This window comes from Cervus elaphus, chromosome 19 (genome assembly GCF_910594005.1).
Source record: "Cervus elaphus chromosome 19, mCerEla1.1, whole genome shotgun sequence".
Classification (NCBI taxonomy): Eukaryota; Metazoa; Chordata; class Mammalia; order Artiodactyla; family Cervidae; genus Cervus; species Cervus elaphus.
This window is the reverse complement of record NC_057833.1, coordinates 2,915,269-2,938,319: the sequence shown is the minus strand read 5'-3', so window position 1 is coordinate 2,938,319 and position 23,051 is coordinate 2,915,269. Positions and strand designations below refer to the sequence as shown.

The window sequence follows — 23,051 nt, the reverse complement described above, 5'->3', positions numbered from 1 at the left end:
TATATTTCACATAGAAGTGATATATATTATTTGCCTTTCTCCGTCTGACTTATTTCACTTACCATAATGCTTTCAAGACCATACATGTTGTTACAAATGGCAGAGTCTCCTTCTTTCTCGTGGCTGAATAATACTGTTCTTTAGCCATTCTTCTATAGCTCGACCCTCAGGTTGTTTCAGTTTCTTGGCTATTGCGAATAATGCTGCTATCAACATGGGAGTGCAAATATCTCTTTAAGATCCTGATTTCTTTTTCTTTGTGTTATGGTCTGGGTGAGGGTTGGAAAAGAATTTCCAGACATGAGACAGAATGAGAGGGAAATAAAGTTTATTAGAGTGGGAGACGCTGTTAAAACAGCAAGCCAACTCAAGGGAGAACTGACGTTGAGAAGGGGTCCTTAGTCCACTTTTATACCCGGGTACAAGGAATGGGATAGGGGTCTTGCGGGTCGTTTGCTGATTGGATGAGGCGCATATACGGGGTGGGGGGAAAAGTAAGGCAAATACCTTCTCCCTATGGGGTAGGAGGGGAGACAGGTTATACTGCTCAGTTCAGTCCAGTTCAGTAGCTCAGTCATGTCTGACTCTTTGCGACCCCATGGACTGCAGCACACCAGGCTTCCCAGTCCATCACCAACTCCTGGAGCTTGCTCAAACTCATGTCCATTGAGTCGGTGATGCCATCCAATCATCTCATCCTCTGGTGTCCCCTTCTCCTCCTGCCTTCAATCTTTCCCAGCATCAGGGTCTTTTCAAATGAGTCAGTTCCTCACATCAGGTGACCAAAGTATTGGAGTTTCAGCTTCAGCATCAGTCCTTCCAATGAACACCCAGGACTGATTTCCTTTAGGATGGACTGGTTGGATCTCCTTGCAGTCCAAGGGACTCTCAAGAGTCTTCTCCAACACCACAGTTCAGAAGCATCAATTCTTTGGTGCTCAGCTTTCTTTGTAGTCCAACTCTCACATCCATACATGACTACTGGAAAAACCATAGCTTTGACCAGACAGACCTTTGTTGGCAAAATAATGTCTCTGCTTTTTAATATGCTGTCTAGTTTGGTCATAGCTTTTCCTCCAAGGAGCAAGCGTATTTTAATGTCGTGACTGCAGTCACCATCTGCAGTGATTTTGGAGCCCCAAAAATTAAAGTCTCTCACTGTTTCCACTGTTTCCCCATCTATTTGCCATGAAGTGATGGGACAAGATTTCATGATCTTAGTTTTCTGAATGTGGAGTTTTAAGTCCACTTTTTCACTCTCCTGTTTTACCTTCATCAAGAGGCTCTTTAGTTCTCCTTCACTTTCTGCCATAAAGGTGATGTCATCTGTGTATCTGAAGTTATTGATATTTCTCCAGGAGGATCTGAAATCCATTAATAGCTACAACATGGGGGAGGGAAGGATGATAAGTGTCTGGTTTTTTCTGTTCCTGCATTCCAAGACTCTCCTTGGTTTTATCTGCTCTTTGGTCCTTGGGTCACCGCACTTTGGATTTGTACAGAGAAGGGGAATCATGTTGTCGTTCTCTTTTTAATATTCTGAGGAGCCTCCACATGCTTTCCATGGTTGCTGCACCAAGTTCCATTCCTATAATAGTGTCCAAGAGCTGCCTTTTATTTGCATCCTTGCCAACGCTTTGTTTTCTCTTGGCTTTTTTACAGTGGCTGTCCTAACAGGTGTGAAGTGATATCTCATTGTGATTTTGATTTGCATTTCCCTCATGGTGAGTGTTGCTAATCACTAGTGGAAATGTTGTCTTCTTTGGAAAGGTCTATTCAGGTCCTCTGCCCATTTTTTTATTCAATTGAGGTTTTTTTTTTTGGCTCTTGAGTTGTATAATTCTTTGTAGATTTTGGGTATTAACTTATTATCAGATAGATGGTTTGCAAAAATCTCTCTTTCCGCAGGTTGCCTTTTCATTTTGTTGGTTGTTTCTTTTGCTGCACAGAGGCCTTTTGGTTTGAGGTAGCCCCACTTATTTATTTTTGCTTTTTTTGTTTATGTTTTTAATATCACATTCTCAAATCATCATCAAGACCAATCTCATGAAGCCTTTTACTTAAATTTTCTTCTAGTTTTCTGGTTTTAGGTTTATGTTTCAGTCTTTAATCCATTTTGAGTAAAATGGTTTCCATCTGCATGGAATATCTTTTTCTATTCCTTCACTTTGAACCTGTGGGCGAACTTAAAGCTGCAGTGAGTTTCTTGCAGGCATCCTATAGTTGGAAGTGAAACTGAAAGTTTTAGTTGCTCAGTTGTGTCCAGCTCTTTGTGACCCCATGAACCTTAGCCCACCAGGCTTCTCTGTCCATGGGATTCTCCAGGCAAGAACACTGGAGTGGGTAGCTATTCCCTTCTCCAGGGGATCTTCCCAATACAAGGATTGAACCCAGGTCTCCTGCATTGCAGGCAGATTCTTTGCTCTCTGAGCCATTAGGGAAGCACATCGTATAGTTGGGTCTTGGTTTATTATTCATTCTATGTCTTTTGATTATATAATTTAATATAAAGTTTAATTTATTTACATTAAAGTAATTTTTAATAGATAAGTACTTATGGTTCCAAGGTATTGCTTCCTGGCTCTGTTCTTCCCTTGCTCTTTTTTCCTCTCTTAATGTCTTCCTTTAGAATTGAGGACTTTCAGTGGTGGTATGCTTTGGGTCCCATCTCTTTATCCTTTGTATATCTACACTAGGTTTTTGCTTTGTCTTTACAATGAGGCTTACATAAATTACCTTGCAGTCTGTTTTACATTGATGACAACTTAACTTCAATTGCATACAAAAACTCTACCCTTTTATTCCCCACATTTTATGTTTTTGATGTCACAGTTGACCTCTTTTATATTACGTATTTATTAACAATTTATTGAAGCTGTTATTTTTTAATACTTTTGTCCTTTAATCTTTATTACTAGAGTTAAATAGGTTAATATGCCACCACATTAAAGATAGTATTGTGAATTTGAGCATATACTTGTCTTTGCCAGTGTATTGTATATTTTCATATGTTTTCATGTTACTAATAGTGCCCTTTTATTTCAACTTGAAGAATTCCTTTCACCGTTTCTTATAAGTCATGTCTGTGATGATGGACTTTCAATTTTTGTTTGTCTCAGGAAGTCTTTATTTCTCCTTCATTTCTGAAGGAAGACTTTTCTGGATAAAGTATCTGTGGTTGGCAGTATTTTTCTTTCATCACATTGAATATATCATTCTAATTGCTCCTGAACCGTAAGTTTTCTTTGAAGAAATTCACTGATAGACTTACGGGGATTCCCTTGTAAATAGCAAGCTTTTCTCCTCTTGCTGCTTTTAAGCTGCTGTGTTTGTCTTTAATATTTGACAGTTTCACTATAATGTGTCTTGGAGAAGATTTTTTTCATTGAATTTGTTTGGGGACCTGTGAGCTTCATGAACTAGAATGGGCAAATCTCGCTGCAGATTTTGAAGTTTTCAGCCATTATTTCTTTAAAGAACCTTTCTGCCTCTTTCTCCCTTTCTTCTCCTTCTGTGACTCTCTAATTTGCAGATTTCTGTTCTTAGTGGTATTTCATAATTCACATAAGCAGTCACTTTTCTTCTTAATTCTTCTCTGGTTGGATAATTTCAAAGTTCTTTTCTTCTGTTCACAGATTCTTTTGCTTGACCCATTCTGATGTTGATGCTACCTATTGTATTTTTTCATTTTATTCATTGCATTCTTCAGCTCCGGAATTTCTGCTGGACTCTCTTTTTTGTGTGTGTGATTTCTATCTCTGTTAAACGTCTCATTTTGTTTGTGTATTGTTTTCTCAGTTTAATGGGATTTTTTTGTATGTATTTTCTTGTAGCTCATTGAGCTTCCTTTAAACAGATATTTTGAATTCTTTCTCAGGTAAATGGCAGATCTCCATGTTTTTGGGGTGAGTTACTGGAATATTATTGTTTTCCTTTGGTGGTATCCTGTTTGCTTGACTTTCAGTGTTCCTTGAAGTTTTATGTTGCTGTCTTCTCATTTGAAGTAGAAGTCCCTTCCTCCAGTCTTTACTGACTGATTTCAGGAGAGAAATAACTCTCCTTCAGCCCTGTTAGGAATTCTGAGACTTTCTCAGACTTTCTACAGCCTGCTCCATGCTTCCTACTACCTCTTACGGCAGGGTTTTTAAGCTTGTACACCTCCTCTTGATCCCGCAGTGCACCAGGCTGGGTGCCGGCAGCCTGCCTTCTGCTTTCCCGAGAGCAGTGCTCAGGGTTTGAGTTCGCGGTTTCTCCTTGGCCCACAGGTTCAGACCTGCCTTGTTCTGAGTATGTGCTTGTCATCTGCTAACGTGTGTTTTCACCACTGTTGGAAGCACACACAGGGAGCTGGCCATGGGGTGTGTATATTTGTGTTTCTGTGTGTGAGTTTGTGAAGTGCTTGGAGGAGCTGTGCTGGTTGGGGAAATCTGTGGGCAAGATATCCCAGTGACTGGTAGACAAGCCTCCAGAATGGATTCTGTGATGTGGTTGGAATCATTCATGTCTCTCTGATGCCTTCTCCTCACGGCTGCTGTTCTCCCAGCCATGCGGCTCATGACTCAGTATGCTGGATGAGACCAGAGAGAAGTGGGCCTCCTGGATGGTGTCCCCCATAGCTGAGGGACCCCGGTGCTCACGCCCATGCCTTCCCTTTCCTCTGTGGGGTGAATCACAGGCCGAGAAGAGTTCCCTTAGGCTGAGTTCTGGTGCCTTCGGGGACATGTGATGAGGGTAAAGTCAAACTATTCCTCTTCTCCTCTCCAATGTGTCCAATCTTGGATTTTTTGTTTTTTGTTTTTTTTGCTCCGGTGGTTTGTTAGAGCTTCTCCACTGAACTCCTGGGCTTCCATAAAGTAAGTAGCTCATTGTTCAAGTCAGTATTCTATAGGGACTCCTGGTTTGTGGCCAAGAGGGGCTAGAGCCAGTTCATGGGCCATTCAGGGTCCCCAGCTGGCACTGGGGTCTGTATGTCTGTTCCCCTTGGCACATGGAGCTGGATTCTGCTGCTCCTAGAGGCACCTCTGTCCCTGGATGGATGCCAGATTACTGTCATTGAGGGGGACGTGTTAGTGAGGGACATCTTACTTGGCCATCTTGGTAATGTCACTGTCCATACATTACATTTGAGCAAGCACCAGCTTAGGGTCAGAACAACTAGGGAAGCTGGAGGTGGCCCTTCAGAGCAGGGAGACATTCAGCCCACCTGTTACAACAGACGCATTGGCATGCTATAATTATTTTGTAAAATTTCAGGACATCTAATTTACTTGTTTTTGATAATTGGAAATGTTTTATATTTTCCAGCTCTCTAATATACATTTATGTATTTTTCCCTGAATATTGTTTAAAAAAACAAAGGAGAAAATCAGTGGTAACAAACAACTACAAAGGAGGCGCAGGTTGCTCTATACAGACTCTGAGATCCCTGGGTTGGAGCTAAGTTTTATGTGTGCGCATATTTTTCAGATTATGTTGGGTTTTGTTTTCAGTTGTGCTTATAAGCTTTTGAGGATCAGTAACCCTTAAATTGGGCTTCCTTGGTGGCACAGTGGTAAGGAATCCTCCTGCAATGGAGGAGACACGGGTTCTGTCCCTGGGTTCGGAAGACAGCCCGGAGGAGGAAATGGCAACCTGCTCCAGGATCCTTGCTTGGGAAAGCCCGTGGGCAGAGGGGCCTGGCAGACTGCGGCTCGTGGAGTGGAAGGGAGCTGGACACAGCTGAGCCGCTGAGCGGACAAGCGCACATGCAGCCGTTTATAAACGTGGGCACAGTTTCTAGGTCTGATTACTTCTTACAGACATTTGTACAAATGCGTGTTCAGCTGAGACTGTTTGCTGCTACTGCCTTTTATTGTTTGTGTCCTGGGAAATCAGCATCAATTTAATACTACCGTATTTCATTGTAGGTTTTTGGCATGTTCTCTTTTAGAAAAACTTTCATTTATATTTTCTATGTTAAAGGCAAAAGGCTAGTTTATAGTACTGAGAACCACGTGGTGAAATCAACAAGTTCTCTGTCTTTGATCTTCCCCCTGTCCACAGAAACCCAACATTCATCCGTTTGAACGACCAGAATAATTTAAACACTTGGCAAGAACAAGAATCCGAGAACTTGTATGTTTTCAGTGATCTCCTGCAAGTTTCCTTGGGAATTTCATCTGAAGAAAATCAAGCGTAAGTGTTTGTTTTAGGTGAGAAACTCGTGTCAGTAAGTCTCATATTTATTTAGCCAGTGAGTACTTACGTAGCTATCGAATGTATCCAGTGTGTTGGGGGTGGGGCAGATACTTCTGTTACGGCTCTTTTTTTAAAAAAAGTTTATTTATTTGTTTTTGGTCACACACAGGCGCTCTCTAGCTGCAGGGAGTCGGGGCTTCTCACTGCAGAGGCTTCTCTTGCTGCAGGGCACGGGCTCTGGGGCTCACGGGCTCAGTAGTTGCAGTTCTTGGGCTTAGTTACCCAGAAGCTTGTGGGATCTTCCTGGACCAGGGATCAAACTCGAGTTCCCCGCATAGGCAGGTGGATTCTTAACCACTGAACTACCAGGGACGCCCCTGATGTGGCATTTTAAAGTCAGTTTGAAGTCATAATGCCCACTGGAAACTAAAATTTATTTGCACTACTAAAAATAATCAGTAAGATATTTCATTTTCTCTTGTAATGAAGACGTATGTCTCAGCTATTAGATCATTGCCATAAAAGTGTTCAAAATATGAAACAATGTTTCTTGAGTGAATTTGGTGGTATGAACACTAGAATAGGAATGATAATTTAGAAGATTTTTTGTGAGACATTGTCAAGAATATTTTAAGAGACAGCTCTACTTGTAACTTGGATACACACTTGGATACACAGTCATTTTACTGATAAATGAGAAATGACAAGGGAAGAATCAACCACTGACTACTCAAACTTTTCCATCAATACAATGAAATTTTAGTTTTTAAATTTTAATGTAGGTATTTTCTTCACATACTTATTTTCACAATTCATATGAAGTCAAGCAAATACCTAAGATATCATGCAAAAGGTATTTAATTAAGATATGAATGATATTGTAAGGATTTTTGATTGTTTGACACTCAAATGCTTTCTGTCTGATTGAGAAAAGAAATATTAAGCTATATAAAGGCTCAAATAAAATGGTGATTAAAACTTTTGTGCCTTTTATAAACTAGGTGAACACTGGATGATATTCAACAATTGGGATTATCTCTCCTATCTCTACTACCTAAAGGCCTAATGGAATTAGAAATATTTTATGTACATTTCAAGATTACAATTTCAGTCCTTTATCAGTTGAGTGTGAATGAGTGTGTAATTCTCATATGGCATATTAAATGGAACACATTTACATTCCTGTGTTCTGAGCCAGTTTTGAATGGTAAATATTTAGGTACAGATATTATATTTTTTATAAAGGACAGTTTAGTCTTATAATCAGGGCTTTATCTTTTATCTTTTTTTGTCTCTGTTGCATTTTCCTCCTCTATCTGTAGAGCAATTTTATTAGTTTTATATAGGTTTCCCTATATAGGTTTTAGATAGTTCTGCATGGGAAATTTTTGCCTACCTTCTAACTATCAGATACCAAAACCTTGTAGGTTTGATGACACTCTTTCTTTTGTGGGGCCTTAAAGGAGCCATAAGGAATGTCCCAGATTATTTGTTAACCTAATTTCTCAGAATCTTTTAAGATCCTCTAAATTTTTATACAGATTGTTTTGAGAAGTTTATAGAAAGTCAAGGAACTCTCTACTTAAATCTCCCTAAAATTCTCGTCAGTCATCTCTTTCTGGATTTCCAGAATGTGGATACCAGTGTTATCATATGATGAGATATAGAAGAATGCAGTTAGGGAAAAGGTATTTTGTAACATTACCTTAAGCAATACGGTTATAGAGTATAAAGGTAATAAGTTACTCCTATTGACCTTAGTCGACATGACTTTCTCTTTCCAACTTGTACTATATTTCCAGGCTTCTTTTCTATCCATTGTTAGACAGGGATTACAGCTGATCAGACATTCTGGCTGTGTCTGTAACTGCCAAGAGGTGTTTTGGCAGGTCAGTCCTCTGATTATGACACTGTAAATTAAACTGTTTTGAATTTAATGTACATTATATTGATGAGAACTGGATTGTTTAAGGCACTGAGATTCATTTCTAAATAAACTACTTTATTTCCTTCTAGAACATCCTTTTGCTATTGTGAAGCTATAAACATGGTCTACTTGTATTAAATATATGTAGGCAAAATATGTTTTTAAAAATCAAAGATATTCTTCTGTGTTAACAGAATGCATAGAAAGAATTAATGCATGATTATTAATACTAATAGAGGAATGTAGAGGACATTATTTATGAAAAACAGAAGGTGAGTTTTGGAATATGTTTTATTTTTATTATCTTGGCACATGAAGTGATGAAGCCACATGGTGAAAGTGGTTCTGAAGAAAGTGAAGGTTCTCATTTTCATCTCATGACCCAGGGTCTATTACCTTTCAAAATACTCACAATAATACTTTGTGCTGTGTTACAACTTAGCTTAAACTTTAACCTAAAGCTATTTCTTAGGATGTTATGGAGAGTAAATGAAAGCAAAAAGAAATAACATAGGACTTGAGTGAGCAAGAAAGGCCCTGCTCAGGTGATGTGGAAACCAATCTAGGTATAAGACTTGACTTTCTAGTGAAAGGCAGGGGGAGAATTCACTGGCTTATTCCGAACAGGGGGCAATTCTTTATGAAGTATGCTTGAGGATATACTTGGCAATAAATTTGACAGCTAGCATTGTCTCTTTACACGTTGGCTTTATCTGAGATTCTGGAAGGAGAAAACCAAATCTTCCTTTATCTCGGAGCTCAAAGGCAAATGAGTGTTTGATGCCCAGGTTGTAAGCCCAGTCTAAAGAAGAACCTGATGTTGGGTCTGTAAAACATAAGCAGTAAGTATTTAATTAGAAACAAATGTTAGCAGTTTTTTGAAAAGGAAGTTCACTGGTGTAAAATTAGCAGTGAAACATGATTATCTGTGCACCTAACCGCAGCATGGATGAGAGCAGTGGTCTGCACAGAATAGAGTGTGCCGGTGTGTTCACTCGGGTCCAGCTCTCTGCGACCCTGTGGACGGTAGCCCGCCAAGCCCCTCTGCGCGCGAGGCTCCAGTGCTGAGTGAAAAGTAATCATGGCTTAGAATCCACCACATGCTTTAAATATGTGCTGCATATTCAGAATTACATTTTGCTTGGATCATTTTGAGTCTAAATTGAGTTCGTTTTCTGGGTGCATGTTGTCACAGATGGAGGTGGTCTGAGCAAATGCAAGCAGCTGAGGCCAGCTCAGCAGTGGGTGGGTCGCTGAAAACCCACGAGGGAGGACAGTGCGTACAAGATTCGAGACCTTAGATTCCTTCTCACAGTGCAGGGCTGTTTCCGTATATGTTGCTAGGATGAAATATTTCACAGGAAAAAGACAGAGAAAGTTTAAATCAGTTATTTTAAGGATGCATTTAATCCCCCTAATCCAACATTTCCATGTCCGTTTTTGTGACATTTTACTAAGAATATTATTTGTTAAAAAGACCAAAAATATAAACATCTAGAGGTTATATACAAGCTTTATATAAGTGTATATAAATACTACAAATACATTTTTGTACATTTTGACTTACATAATAGAAAAATATATATTTTTGTATATAAAATTACTTATGTTTTAGAAAAAGTAATGAGTTTAACTAACAGTTTAGATTTGAAAGATAAGAATTCAAAGTTGTGATGAAGAAGTAGAGAAAGACTATTTTGTTAGAGAGATAGGGTTGGCTTTAAAGTTATTCAATATGCATTTATCAAACCTTGAATATGTGCAATGCACTTTTTACTGGGAACTGTAGAGGGTGGGTGTACAGGGTACAGAGATGAAGAAGATACTGTTGGTGTGTTTGGAACTTAGACTTGGTGGGGAAAGAAGTCAAATCTGCAAATCAGTAGAGATGTGGCAGACTGTTAAAGAATCATGGGAAAGTATCTTGTGAAGATTCAGAGGAAGAAAGAGATTAGGTCTGGTGAAGGGGATGACATTTCATGCTCAATACCTGCTGAAATACCACCTTCACAATGGAGATTGCATTTAGCCTTCAATTAGCCTTCAATTGAATTTAGCCATCAATTTAGCCTTCAATTAGCCTTGAAGAAAGTCTAGTATTTTTCCAGATGGGGATTGAAGAAAGGCATTCTAGCCAGTGAACCACAAGGTTGGAAAGCATGGAAGGGCTTAGGGACCAGTGAGATTCAGCTGAACTGGAAAGTGGAACAGCCAGAATTTGTGGGCAAAGTTCAGAAAGCCAGGTAAGTCAGGAAAGATGTTTTGTTTGGAAACCAGTCAGAGCCACTTCAGCGCTGTACTTCGGACAGCACTGCAAAGAGACCAGTCAGGAGGTACTGTGGGGTGAAAGGCTGAAGTAGCATAGAGTCACCACACAGGGGACAGGATTGGTGGGGCTTGCTGTAAGAAATGCCGGAATGGAAGAGTCACAGGATTTGAAGAAAATGATAGAGATTGCAGTCTGGATAGCCGGACAAATCCGCGTGCTATTAACAGAAACAGGAATTCAGAGAGAGCAGTGATGGGGAAAAGAAAGGGTAGAGCAAGGAAGACAAAAGGATATGTTTAGCATCAGTCACGGGGTAGGCGCCTCCTACTAGGGATCTGGGCACTGGCGGCAGAACACGGGGAGCTGTGTGGCCTGGACAGCTGGAGCAATACCGGCGGGTGTCCAGCCTTGACGAACGCGAGAACCCTGTCTAGCCCTGGGGTGGAAGGTGGGGGAGCTCCTGGGCAGCTCTGCCCCGCGCCTGCCACACACACAGCGTGTGATGCGGAAGGGTGTGTGAAGCCTTGCTTCTGCGTTGACGTGTGAGTTGGCAAGTTCGGGAGGCTGATGAAAGCCAGGAGTCGCTGCCACCTTTCTCTGATTTACTGTGGCTTAGAGGAAGGTGTCTGGGAAGATGGATTTGGAAATTAGTTAGCAGAAGCATCCTAGGTGAAATTGGCTTACACACACTTGTTCAGGGTCATGATGTCTTCTTGGTGGATTGATCCTTTTATCCTTAATGTTCTTCTTTGTTTCTATCACATTTCTTTGTTCTAAAATTTACTTTATCTGGTGTATAGTATAGCACTCCTTCTTTGGTTAATGTTTTTATGATTTATCTTTTCTCAGCCTTCTGGTTTCAACCTGTCTTATATATGATGTGGGTTTCTTGTAGCCAATGTATTGTTGTCATATGTTTCTGAACCCACCCTGACAATTTCAGCCTTTTAATTAATATATGTAGGTAAATTATTGATATCCCTTAAATCTACCATCTTACTATTTGATTTTTGTTTGATCCCTCCATTTTTTCATTCCTCCATTTATTTTATTGCCTTATTCTTGGTTACATGAATATTTTTAGGATTCCATTTTGATGTATTTATAATATTGCTTTTGAGTGTATCACTTTGTATAATTTTCTTAGTGGTTGTTCTATGTATTACAATATATGCACATAATTTATCACAATCTACTGGTATCAGTGTTTTAGCATGTCAGGTAATATATAGAAATCCTATTTGTCTTTAGATTCTTTCCCCCTTCCCACTTTAAAAATACAATTGTCTCAATTACTTCTCTACATATATTAAACCCCGCATCAGATGGAATTATATTGATTCAACTATCCTAAGGAGAAAGATAGTCTATTTATCCTTCATTCATTCCCTAATCTGTTGTTTTTCTTTCCTTTCCACAGTTTCAGGCCTTGTTATTATTTATTTCTTATTTGGAGAGCTTTCCCTACCCATCTTTGAAGTGTAGGTCTGCAGGTAACACATTCTCTTAGTTTTCCTTTGAGAATGTCTTTATTTCCTCTTCATTTCTGAAGGATGTCTTTGCTGAATATAGAATTTATGATCGATAGTTCTTTTAGCACTTGAAAAATGTTAGCCGTTCCTTTTGACCTTCTATGGTTTCAAATGAGAAATCTGCTGCCATTTGAATGGTTTCTCCCCCTTAGATTGTTTCTGTCTCATTGCTTTCAAGATTTTTTACTTTGTCTTTAGTTTTCAGAACTTTCCTTATGGTGTGGCTTGATGTGAGTTTCTTTGAGCTTATTCTGTTTGTGGTTCAGTCGTTTCTTAAGTATGTTGGTATATGTGTTTAGGAAATTTGGGAAATTTCAGTCTTTATTTCTTCAAAGAATTTTTTCCAACCTTCTCTTACTCCTCTCCTTCTGATAATTGATGACATGGATGCATGATCATTTGTTATTATGCCACAGGTCCCTTAGGCTTTATTTTTTTTTCAACTTATTTTCTCTCTTTAGATTTGTTACGTTCTATTGTTCTGTCTTCAAGTTAACTGATTCTTCTCTCCATCATATTCATTCTGCTATTGATCCTCTCCAGTGAGTTGTTAAAATTTAAGTTACTGTGTTTTTCAGTTCTGTAATTTCTATTTGCTTCTTTTTTATACCTTGCATTTCTTTGATGAGATTTTCTATGTTATCATTTGTTTCATGGCTATCTGTAACTGCTTGCTGAAGCATTTTTATGATAATGATTTTGAAATTCTTGTCAGATAATTCTAACACTTAAATCATCTCAGTGTTGGCATCTGTTGATTGTCTTTTTTCATTTGAGCTGTGATTTTTTTTTTTTCATTTTTGTCAGGATGAGTGATTTTTGACTGTATCTTAGACACTTTGGCTACCATGTCAAATCTTAGTGGAACTCTATCTTAGCAGGCAGTCACCCTGTTTAGGCTCTGCTCTTCTTTAGTGACTTCTGGTTCCAGTGTTAATGTAGTTTTCAGAGCCTGTGACTTGCTGTTTCCATCTCGCTGGCTCCTCTGATGCTGCTGGGCGCCCACTGGCCCCTGTAGGAAACTGCTGCAGGAGTGAAAGGTGGTCTCCTGGCTGGGCCCTCTGAAGCCTCTGGGTGGCAGATGCAGGCTCCAGCCTGTGAGGGCAGAGAGCGCTTCCCTCTCCAGGAAGGAAGAAGGAAGAGGGGTGCCTGAAGAGAGAACCTGGTGAAATGCCTGAGAAATATCTATTTTGGGGAAAACAGCTGCTTTGGAGGCAGTCAGCATGGACAGAGTAGAAAGGGAGAAGGAAGAGGCAAACCAGGTGAGTTTGGTGTCAAGGAAGCCAAGGGAATGGCAAGGATGGTATACCAACAAGGTCCCGTGTGGCAGGGAGTTTTTGGAGCATGTTAGCTGAGATAAATACACTAGCTTTAGTGATCAAGAAGGCTGCCATTTTCAGCTAGAGTTGAATTTAAGTTCATTAGAAAAAACGAACATAAAGATAAGAGTTCTATAGCAATGGAGGTAGGGGAAATAGGGGTTGTGTTTTGCACGATGATTTAGAGTGTGCCAGACACTTCAATAAACGTGGCCAATCTCTAGCTGTACCAGCCTCCCATTTGCAGTTAAGTAAACTGCTGTGATTTCAAAGAGTTAAAGAATATGGATATTCCATTTTGACAAATTTACTTTATGTGACATCTCTCATTAAGATTAATGGTGGTGATTGAGAGTTTATGTAATTTGTGATTTTTCATAATTGTGTGATGTTATTAAGTGTAATACATTTTCTTTTATGATACTGCTTTTTGTATCTTTGAAACCTTAAATTTGCAAATAGAAACTGTATTAAGACATAAAATAAATACAACATTGAAAGCTTTTTACTTGTTAAGAATATATTATTATACAACTTAGTTGAACATGTTGCTTAGCCTTTTATTTATCTCCATCTGTACCCACTAAAATATGTGGATATATTTATAAAATATAATAACAAACACTTGCTAAATACCAAGCACCCTTCTAAGTGCTTTATGTATGGTAACTCATTTTGTTAACTCCTATCAAAACCTTATGATTTAGCACCAATTGCTGTTTTACAGAAGAGGAAATTTTGGCACAGAGAAATTAAGCAGTTTACTCAAAGAGAACATAGTTAGATGTAGAAAATAGATAGGTGATGAGGATATATTGTATAACAGGGAATTATAGCTATTATCTTAACCTATAATAAACTATAATCTGCAAAAATATTGAATTAATGTGCTGTAAGCCTGATGCTAATATAATAGTGTAAGTAAAAAAATACTTCAGTTACAAAAAAGGACCCGTAGCTAGTAAGTGGTTGAATGAAGAATCAAACCCAAGCTGCACGTCTTCAGAGTTTGCGTGACTAACCATTGTACTGTCCGACCCACCATATGCCAATCTGTCGTCCTCTTAGTAAAAAGTCTTCATCTAGTTCTGCAGGGTAATCTTCTTTTCTGCTCACAACATTTTCTTAAAATATTGACAATAAGAAGAAAATTTCCTACTCTTTTTAAGGCATGTTAAGCACAAGGAACTCACTGTAATACACTCAAAACAAGTCAGAATAAAACTGAACTGAACTAACCACCTGGTTTCATCCCAAAGAAATCATAAAGTGACACTGTTGGCTGAACTTGTATGTTTTTAAAAACATGTCAATCTGCTTTAAACTAGTAACGTGCACTTCTATGTCAACAGGAGTCAAATCCTTTTTTCAGTAAGAGCTGAAGCTCTAGATGCATGGGCATGGACTGAAAATTTTTTTTCCCACATCGATTGCCCCTTGTATAATTTCAGTTCAAATGTCTTAGTGGATAGATATTGGATGTTGAGCTACAAATTCGGGGGTCTTGATTTTCTTTTCAAAATGTAGAGTGGTAAAGACGTACTGGAATGTGAAGTCAAGTGGACCTTAGGAAGCATCACTACGAACAAAGCTAGTGGAGGTGATAGAATTCCAGTTGAGCTATTTCAAATCCTGGAAGATAATGCTGTGAAAGTGCTGCACTCAATATGCCAGCAAATTTGGAAAACTCAGCAGTGGCCACAGGACTGGAAAAGGTCAGTTTTCATTCCAATCCCTAAGAAAGGCAATGCCAAAGAATGCTCAAACTACCGCACAACTACACTCATCTCACACACTAGTAAAATAATGCTCAAAATTCTCCAAGCAAGGCTTCAGCAATACGTGAAGCATGAACTTCCAGATGTTCAAGCTGGTTTTAGAAAAGGCAGAGGAATCAGAGATCAAATTGCCAACATCTGCTGGATCATCAAAAAAGCAAGAGAGTTCCAGAAAAACATCTATTTCTGTTTACTGACTATGCCAAAGCCATTGACTGTGTGGATCACAATAAACTGTGGAAAATTCTTCAAGAGATGGGAATACTAGACCACCTGACCTGCCTCTTGAGAAACCTGTATGCAGGTCCAGAAGCAACAGTTAGAACTGGACATGGAACAACAGACTGGTTCCAAATAGGAGAAGGAGTACGTCAAGGCTGTATATTGTCACCCTGCTTATTTAACTTATATGCAGAGTACATCATGAGAAACACTGGGCTGGAGGAAGCACAAGCTGGAGTCAAGATTGCTGGGGAGAAATATCAATAACCTCAGATATGCAGATGACACCACCCTTATGGCAGAAAGCGAAGAAAGAACTAAAGAGCCTCTTGATGAAAATGAGAGGAGAGTGAAAAAGTTGGCTTAAAGCTCAACATTTGGAAAACTAAGATCATGGCATCCAGTCCCATCACTTCATGGCAAATAGATGGGGAAACAGTGGAAACAGTGGCTGACTTTATTTTTCTGGGCTCTAAAATCACTGCAGATGGTGACTGCAGCAGCAATGAAATTAAAAGATGCTTACTCCTTGGCAGGAAAGTTATGACCAACCTAGACAGCATATTAAAAAGCAGAGACATTACTTTGCCAACAAAGGTCTGTCTAGTCAAGGCTGTGGTTTTTCCAGTGGTCATGTCTGGATGTGAGAGTTGGACTATAATAAAGCTAAGTGCTGAAGAATTGATGCTTTTGAACTGTGGTGTTGGAGAAGACTCTTGAGAGTCCCTTGGACTGCAAGGAGATCCAAGCAGTCCATCCTAAAGGAGGTCAGTCCTGGGTCTTCATTGGTAGGAATGATTTTGAAGCTGAAACTCCAATACTTTGGCCACCAGATACAAAGAGCTGACTCATTGGAAAAGACCCTGATGCTGGGAAAGATTGGGGGCGGGAGGAGAAGGGGACGACAGAGGATGAGATGGTTGGATGGCATCACCGACTCAGTGGACATGGGTTTGGGTGGACGCTGGGAGTTGGTGATGGACAGGGAGGCCTGGCGTGCTGCGGTTCATGGGGTCACAAAGGGTCAGACACAACTGAGCGACTGAACTGAACTGAACTGAAGGAGTATAGAGAACAGTACTCTAGAGTTGAAACAAGAGCAGAGCTGGTGATTTTGATGTGTAGGAAGGCAACAAGAATGGCACTTTGAAATTAACTTTTTAATTCATGATGTGACCCATAGATAGGTGATACTATTGATTCAAACTCTTTGGTTTCTATCAATTCAGTGAACTATTCTTGCTAACCAGGCACTATCTTCAGTTATTTCTAAGATGGTAAAGGACTGGCTATGCTGTCAATATGCAAATATAAGCATTTCATGATATTTTAATATCAATTTTTGTGTCATCTGAATAGTCTTGCTTCATGGTGTACAGTTTGTGATCTGGAATGCTTATTTTTGATCCTATTTTGCCCCTAAGGGATCAAATCTTTCTATATCTCAATTTCATAGTTTATGAATAAGGGATTTAGCTTATATCAGTGGTTCTCCACCCTAGTTTCATCTTAGAATTGCTTCAACCACTTTAAGAAAATTCAGATTCCTGGACTTCATCATGGACTAATGAAATCTGAATCTCTGGGGACAGGACCTGATCATCTGCATGTTGTAAAAGCTCCTCAGATAATGCTAATTGGAAGTCAAGCTAGAGAACCATAAATTAGATCATCTAGGTTTCCTCCTGGTTTTAGATTTTACGGTTTGAACTTATTTGCTTGTTATGTTATGTTCTTCTGTGAGGCCAGGTATCTGTCCACAGTTTGGGTTTTAAAAATGCTCTCTCAGTCCTCTTTTAATGTCTCCATCAAATCAAAGAGAAAAATACTGGTAAATGCTAGTTGTTTCCCCCAAATCCTGGAGCATGTTAAATGACAATTAGAATACTGGAATGACTAAACTTTAATCGTGGGGTGCATCTCTTCTCTATTCTTCCCAAGTTAACTGCTTGCCTACCCCTGCTTCTTGTGAATGTTTGATTAACATTTAGTCAAATGCTTTATTAAAGCAGTGACTCCTTAGAGTTTTATACATCTGTCAAGTTGCTATAGCCCATATATGGAAGAGGCAATTCTTTCTAAATTTGAATTGTTCAAAAAATCTTTATGATATATAATAAAAAAGTTTAAAATACAACACAGTTGTATAGAATAATAATTCCTCTTTATCCTCCCCCTTTTAAAGTGACACATGATAGAATGGAGCTGTGTTATCTGTAGTCATCCCCTCCTCCCAGTTAGAAGGTAACTCTTTGAACGCAGTTGTTGTATCTTTCACCTCTCTCTCAAAGGTCCAAGTGCTGGGCTGTTAGATAGGTGCTCCATAAATTCTTGCTTATTAAATGATTGTGATGCAGTGCAAATGCATAGCTCTAGTATGCTTATAATTTTCATAGATGCAAGTACACATCACATACACATACATGTATGTTTGCACATATACATGCATGCATGCATGTGTGTGTATATATGTATGTATATTGAAAGTGTTAGAGTAATAATCCTTTGATGCCCTAGCTGCCATTTGCAAAGTTTGTTCCTGTTCGCAACCCTTTGTTCTTTGCTGCCAAGAATATTTGTTTTCCCTCATTTTGATGTAGAAAGTACTCTTACATCATACCTGGCTGGTTTATCTGGCCCTGCTCTTTCCCAGTATCCACTCAGTAGGCCGACATTCTGTCCTCCGGTTCTTTGCCTACTCTTGTCCACTCATATAGCTGGGCACGTCACCTGTTCTGAAGTCTTGTCATCCACTTGTATGTGTATGAATCCCTGGCCTGGTTATGTTGCAGCAAGATCTGCTTGGATGCTGGCGACGGGCTGCGTCGGTGTATTTTCTTTCAGCCCTTTAGAGCTCACAGCTGGCGGATGTGTGATTACTGATCAATGTTCTCTAAGAATGGAACTTGTCTGGCTTTTTAAGTCATTTTTCCAATTCCACCAAGGGAGCCTCCAGTAAATGGGCTCGAGAAATTGTTGCGATGACTGCAGCATTTTCAAATTCCACAGCAATTGTTGAGGATATAGACTTTTAGTTACAGTGTATTCTTTCAGCTTGGGCTCGGGAAGTGGTTTATAATGTATGGCCAAGTAGAGTTATTACATGGAACCCACAGAATGCACGTATTTACTTTTTCAATCCACATATTCCAGAAGTATAATGGAAATAGTCATTTGTATTTAGTGCTGGTGAGTTGACCCATGAAATGTTTAAAAGTTAAGTGATAGTCTTCGTGCTAAACATGTTGGCTATCATGGCTCTAGAGAGTAATACAGGTTACTCCATATCAAGTCTAGTTTTGTTGTGGTTTCAATCCATGTTCACTTCTTTTGGACAAGTTATGACACCATTTCGTTGAGTAAGTTTATAATCAATTCTGCTTTTGTTCCATGCCCTGTACTAGATAGTATATAATTTGAGAGGACCTCTGAAGTGTAATCCTTGCTTTTGAGGAATTAGATTTTGTTAGAAAGTTAAGACTGTAACTTATAAGCAGTTTCATTAACACTTCTTGTAAAGTTTGGTCATAAGAAGTGAAGCTTGGGAATAGTTTGGAGAAAAGGTGGTTTTTACTAAAGAATTTCCAAACTAAGGTCAGTGGGATTGGAGGAGAAATGGTCTCATCTCCCAGGGTCTGAATTAAGGGTCTTTGGTGAAAACCAAATGAATTTCTTTTTGTTGCTTGGAAATGGAAAAGCCTAGTTATTTTAGCTGCAAAACCAAATGGGAAATGAGTATATGCACAGTGGTTAAGACCATGGAATTTGTTTTTTTTTTTTTAAAACCTGGGATTGTATCCCCATTAAGCTGACTACAAGTACTGCATACCTTGTAGAATATTGTGAGGAGTAACTGAGATTGTGAAAATCAAGGGCTAAGCACAGTGCCTGACTTGTAAGAAATTTAAATCAATAATTAACAAAATGGAAAGACAAAGAAAGTTTAAAAATAGTGAAGAATAAGAAGTGGTGCTGAGACGTTAAAAAAAGAAAAAGCAGCAGAACTAGGACCTTGGGACCTCCTTTCTTAATTCACCATGTAGATTTCAGTTGAACACAGTAGGAAATGGCTGATGAGAGCCACAGGAGACTGTTTTTACATGATCAAAGTGGCTGAAACTGTTGGCCTGCCTATTTACTCACCAGGAGCTTGGAGAAAGACTGTGCTTGCATAGGGACAAGGCCAAGGAAGAAAGAGTCCAGTCAAAGCTAAACGATTAAAAAAAAAAGGTGGACTCTGCCACAGCTTTGGTGGTGGTGGTGGTGGTAGAGAATAGGAGGGTAGAAGAATTAAACTGTAAATTTGTCTTGATGTAATTATTCCTGACCTTGTCACCTTGTAAAGATTCAGTATAATTTGCTTCTAGAAAAATCGTATCCCCTCAAAAGGTAGAATCTATCTTCTGGGTTCACGTATTATTCAGAATCTCCTGTTAAAACTGAAGTTTAAATTAGCAATTCCATATGTTCTAATTCTATTTTATGAATTCTTTAGCTTTCCTTAATATCTGTAAAAGAGAATTAGGGGAAATGACACAGTAAGTAATAGGCAAAACTTACAAATTGTTGATGCTATTGGGCCATAGGTGTAGTGGGTTTCATATGGAGTTGATAGAACATCAGTGGCGATCTTTGCAACTTTGACCTGGAGAGAAAGGGAAGTTAGAGTAGAATAACCGGACACTATGTAAATGCAGTTAATTTACTGGGGATTAAAAAAAAGGTCAGTTTTACTGGTTATTTGCCATTTGAAGATCAAAATAAAATAAATGACTGAGAAATTTGTTTAAAGTAAGATATACATGTTGTTAATGTAAGTGAGTTAAAGTTGCTCAGTCATGTCCAACTCTTTGAGATCCCATGAACTGTAGCCCACCAGGCTCCTCTGTCCATGGAGTTCTTCAGGCAAGAATATGGGAGTGGGTTGCCATTTCCTTCTCCAGTTGTTAATGTGAGGCCTTCTAATTGTGAAATTAGTTATATACAATAAAGTCATATCTCATTTTGTGTTTCTGTCCTTTGTATTCACTTCTCTTTCCTCTCTCCCTTCCTCCTTCCTTTTTGCCTTCTGGCCTTCTTTCTGAAAAAAACATATCCTTTCTTTTTCCTCTGAGGTTTTTTTTTTTTTTTTTTTTTGGCATGCCATATTTTATTTATTTTTAACCAGTTAATTAATTTTTGGTTGTGCTGAATCTTTGTTGCTGCACGTGGGCTATTCCCTAGTTACAGTGCATGGGCTTCTCACTGCGGTGGCTTCTCTTGTTGCAGAGAACGGGCTCCAGGTGCACCAGCTCTTGGAGTTGCAGCACGCAGGCTCTAGAACACAGGCTTCAGTAGTTGTGGCTCATGGGCTTCGCTGCTCTGAGGCACGTGGATCAAACCTGTGTCCCCTCCATTGGCAGGCAGATTCTTATCCACTGTACCACCAGGTAATTCCCATATTTTATATTAAAAGTTTTTAGTCTTGGGATGGTGCGAAGATCCCCAGATCCTTGGTTTGCGTCGGGTTGCTGCCTGGAGAACCAAACCTCCAGCAGTTTCTCGGTCCCTTCGAAAAAATGTGCAGCTTCCATCACCGTGAGACTAGCGAACAACCAACAACCACAGAAAATCAACTAAATTAAATCTCTTCTCCCGCCGCCGTCGCTGCTGCGGATTGTTCCAGCTGTGTTACTAAAGTTCAGGTTCCTTTTTTTTTTTTTGCTATAATTTTATATTAACTTTTTTTAAAAAAAGGATTAATAAAATTTTCCCAGCTTTGTGTGTGTGGGTGAGCGAAAGTTGAACGTGAGTCTGTTGGAAACAGAGGCAGATGCAGCTCAGTCTCTTGCAGTCCGCTGTTTCCCCGTTAGAGAGAGGAGAGCGAGCGCTAGCTAATGTCGCCGGCCGTACTGTGGGAGCCTCCTCTGAGGTTTTTTTGACTTCAGATATTTGTCTCTCCCAAAGTCAGATCACATATGGACCACATATTACCTGTGTATTTATTGTATATACACAGAAGCTTTTAATGACTGGTTCAAATCTCTGTTCCTACTCAAAATGAAATGTTGAAAACAGTTGACTGAAGTCAGAATGACAATTGTTACCTCTAAAAAATTAAAAAAAAATGTTTTTTGAGGCAGTGTAGAATTACAGCTTTTACTGGATATTGTATTTGCTAGCCCCATGGGATCTGGGACATTGAATGTTTTCTGCTTTTCTGTAACAGTTAGACATATTTAATATCTCTCATGTGCAGAATTTTTTTTAAAGCTAACATGGTCAAACTAGTTTTCATAGAAAGGAAAAGAATGCTTCAGTTCAGTTCAGTTCAGACGCTCAGTCGTGTCTGACTCTTTGCGACCCCATGGACTACAGCACACCAGGCCTCCCTGTCCATCACCAACTCCCAGAGTTCACTCAAACCCATGTCCATTGAGTCAGTGATGCCATCCAACCATCTCATCCTCTGTCTTCCCCTTCTCCTCCTACCCTCAGTCTTTCCCAGCATCAGGGTCTTTTCCAATGAGTCAGCTCATCGCATCAGGTGGCCAAAGTATTGGAGTTTCAGCTTCAACATCAGTCCTTCCAATGAACACCCAGGACTGATCTGCTTTAGGATGGACTGATTGGATCTCCTTGCAGTCCAAGTGGATCAAAATTTTGGAAAGAGTATATTTTTTAGTGCAGAAGCTTAAAATTAATATAATTTCCACGTTGATCAAGAAGATAAAAATACAATGGCATTTAACTACACAGTCATCTGGATAGTAATGGAATTCTACTTCGTACGCTAGACCTTTCTTCATAGTGGCTTTATCTTAAAATCACATCAAAAGGTTTTATTATCTATATATGTTTATCACATTAAAAACTAACTTGAGACTGTGATTTTAACTCTAAGGTAGACTTCACTAGTTTTCTTCTTTGGTATTAAAATGTGGAATTTTTTCGAAATAACCCAAGTAGTTAATGATGAAGAGACCCAAAGGCAGTGGTGGTACTGATGCATAAATCACAGGCTTTTTCCTGCCTACCAGGTCCTCGTGGTTCGGCGGCAGTTCTGATGTATCCCCGTAGGGAAACAGCAGCGTCTGGGAGTACGAATGGAAGGTGATGTAGGCCTTGATGGACTTTAGGTGGCTTCGAATGAAGTCGCGGACAGCTTTGGTCTCTTTCTCGGACTCTGGTGCAGGACCCCGATAGATCTCCTGACAGGGATCACTGGTGTTAGGGAGAGCTGCAGAGGACATGGAGGATTGAGATCAAAGCCTGTCTCCCTCTCCCCCTACCCCCCAGGACAGCCTCTCCCTCTTCTGATACAGATTCACTTTCTTTTCTTTCTAACATTTTGGCTTCCAGGTTTATAGGGCTTCCCCAGTGTCCCTGGTGCTGTGGACACTCTGCAGTACTTTGCACACGGGACGCAGAGTACGACAGACTTAGCCCACTTGAATATTCTTGTTCGTAGCCTTGTTTATTTTCCTGCCATTCCTAAGGGTCATGGGAATAATGCGTCAGAAGCAGCCAGGGGCCTGGAGTAGGTTCCCGTTCAGCCTCAGATTTGACTTGTTGGAGGCTGGTGTACATTACCTTCTTTGAGTTACTTTAATCTGTTTCATCAGGCAGCTTTCACTTAGGGATATATGCTTTTATCATATTCTTTATGGTAGAATAGAATTGGATGCTGAGGTGGTATTTTTAACAGTATTAGATAAAGAAGAAATTTACGAATTGGGGTATTGGTAGTTTCTCCTTGAATGTGTATGATGATAAAATCATTTTTGTGCACCAGCTGTATATCATCTGGTGTAGCAGGCCTCTGCTTTTCTATGAAACCTTTCCACT

General features: G+C 39.5%; 1 protein-coding gene across 2 annotated transcripts in view; it reads right to left on the bottom strand.

Annotated features, from left to right (window-relative positions):
• Positions 1-8,377: 8,377 nt before the first annotated feature.
• Positions 8,378-23,051, bottom strand: part of CPA3 (carboxypeptidase A3) — a 33,193-nt gene continuing 18,519 nt past the window's right edge. For both annotated transcript variants that reach the window (XM_043874816.1, XM_043874815.1), the window contains 3 exons: positions 22,241-22,443; positions 19,785-19,869; positions 8,378-8,930 (listed from right to left, as the gene is read on the bottom strand). In XM_043874816.1, coding sequence (XP_043730751.1) covers positions 8,743-8,930; positions 19,785-19,869; positions 22,241-22,443 — 476 coding nt within the window. In that variant the 3' untranslated portion in view covers positions 8,378-8,742. The remainder of the gene's footprint in view (positions 8,931-19,784; positions 19,870-22,240; positions 22,444-23,051) is intronic.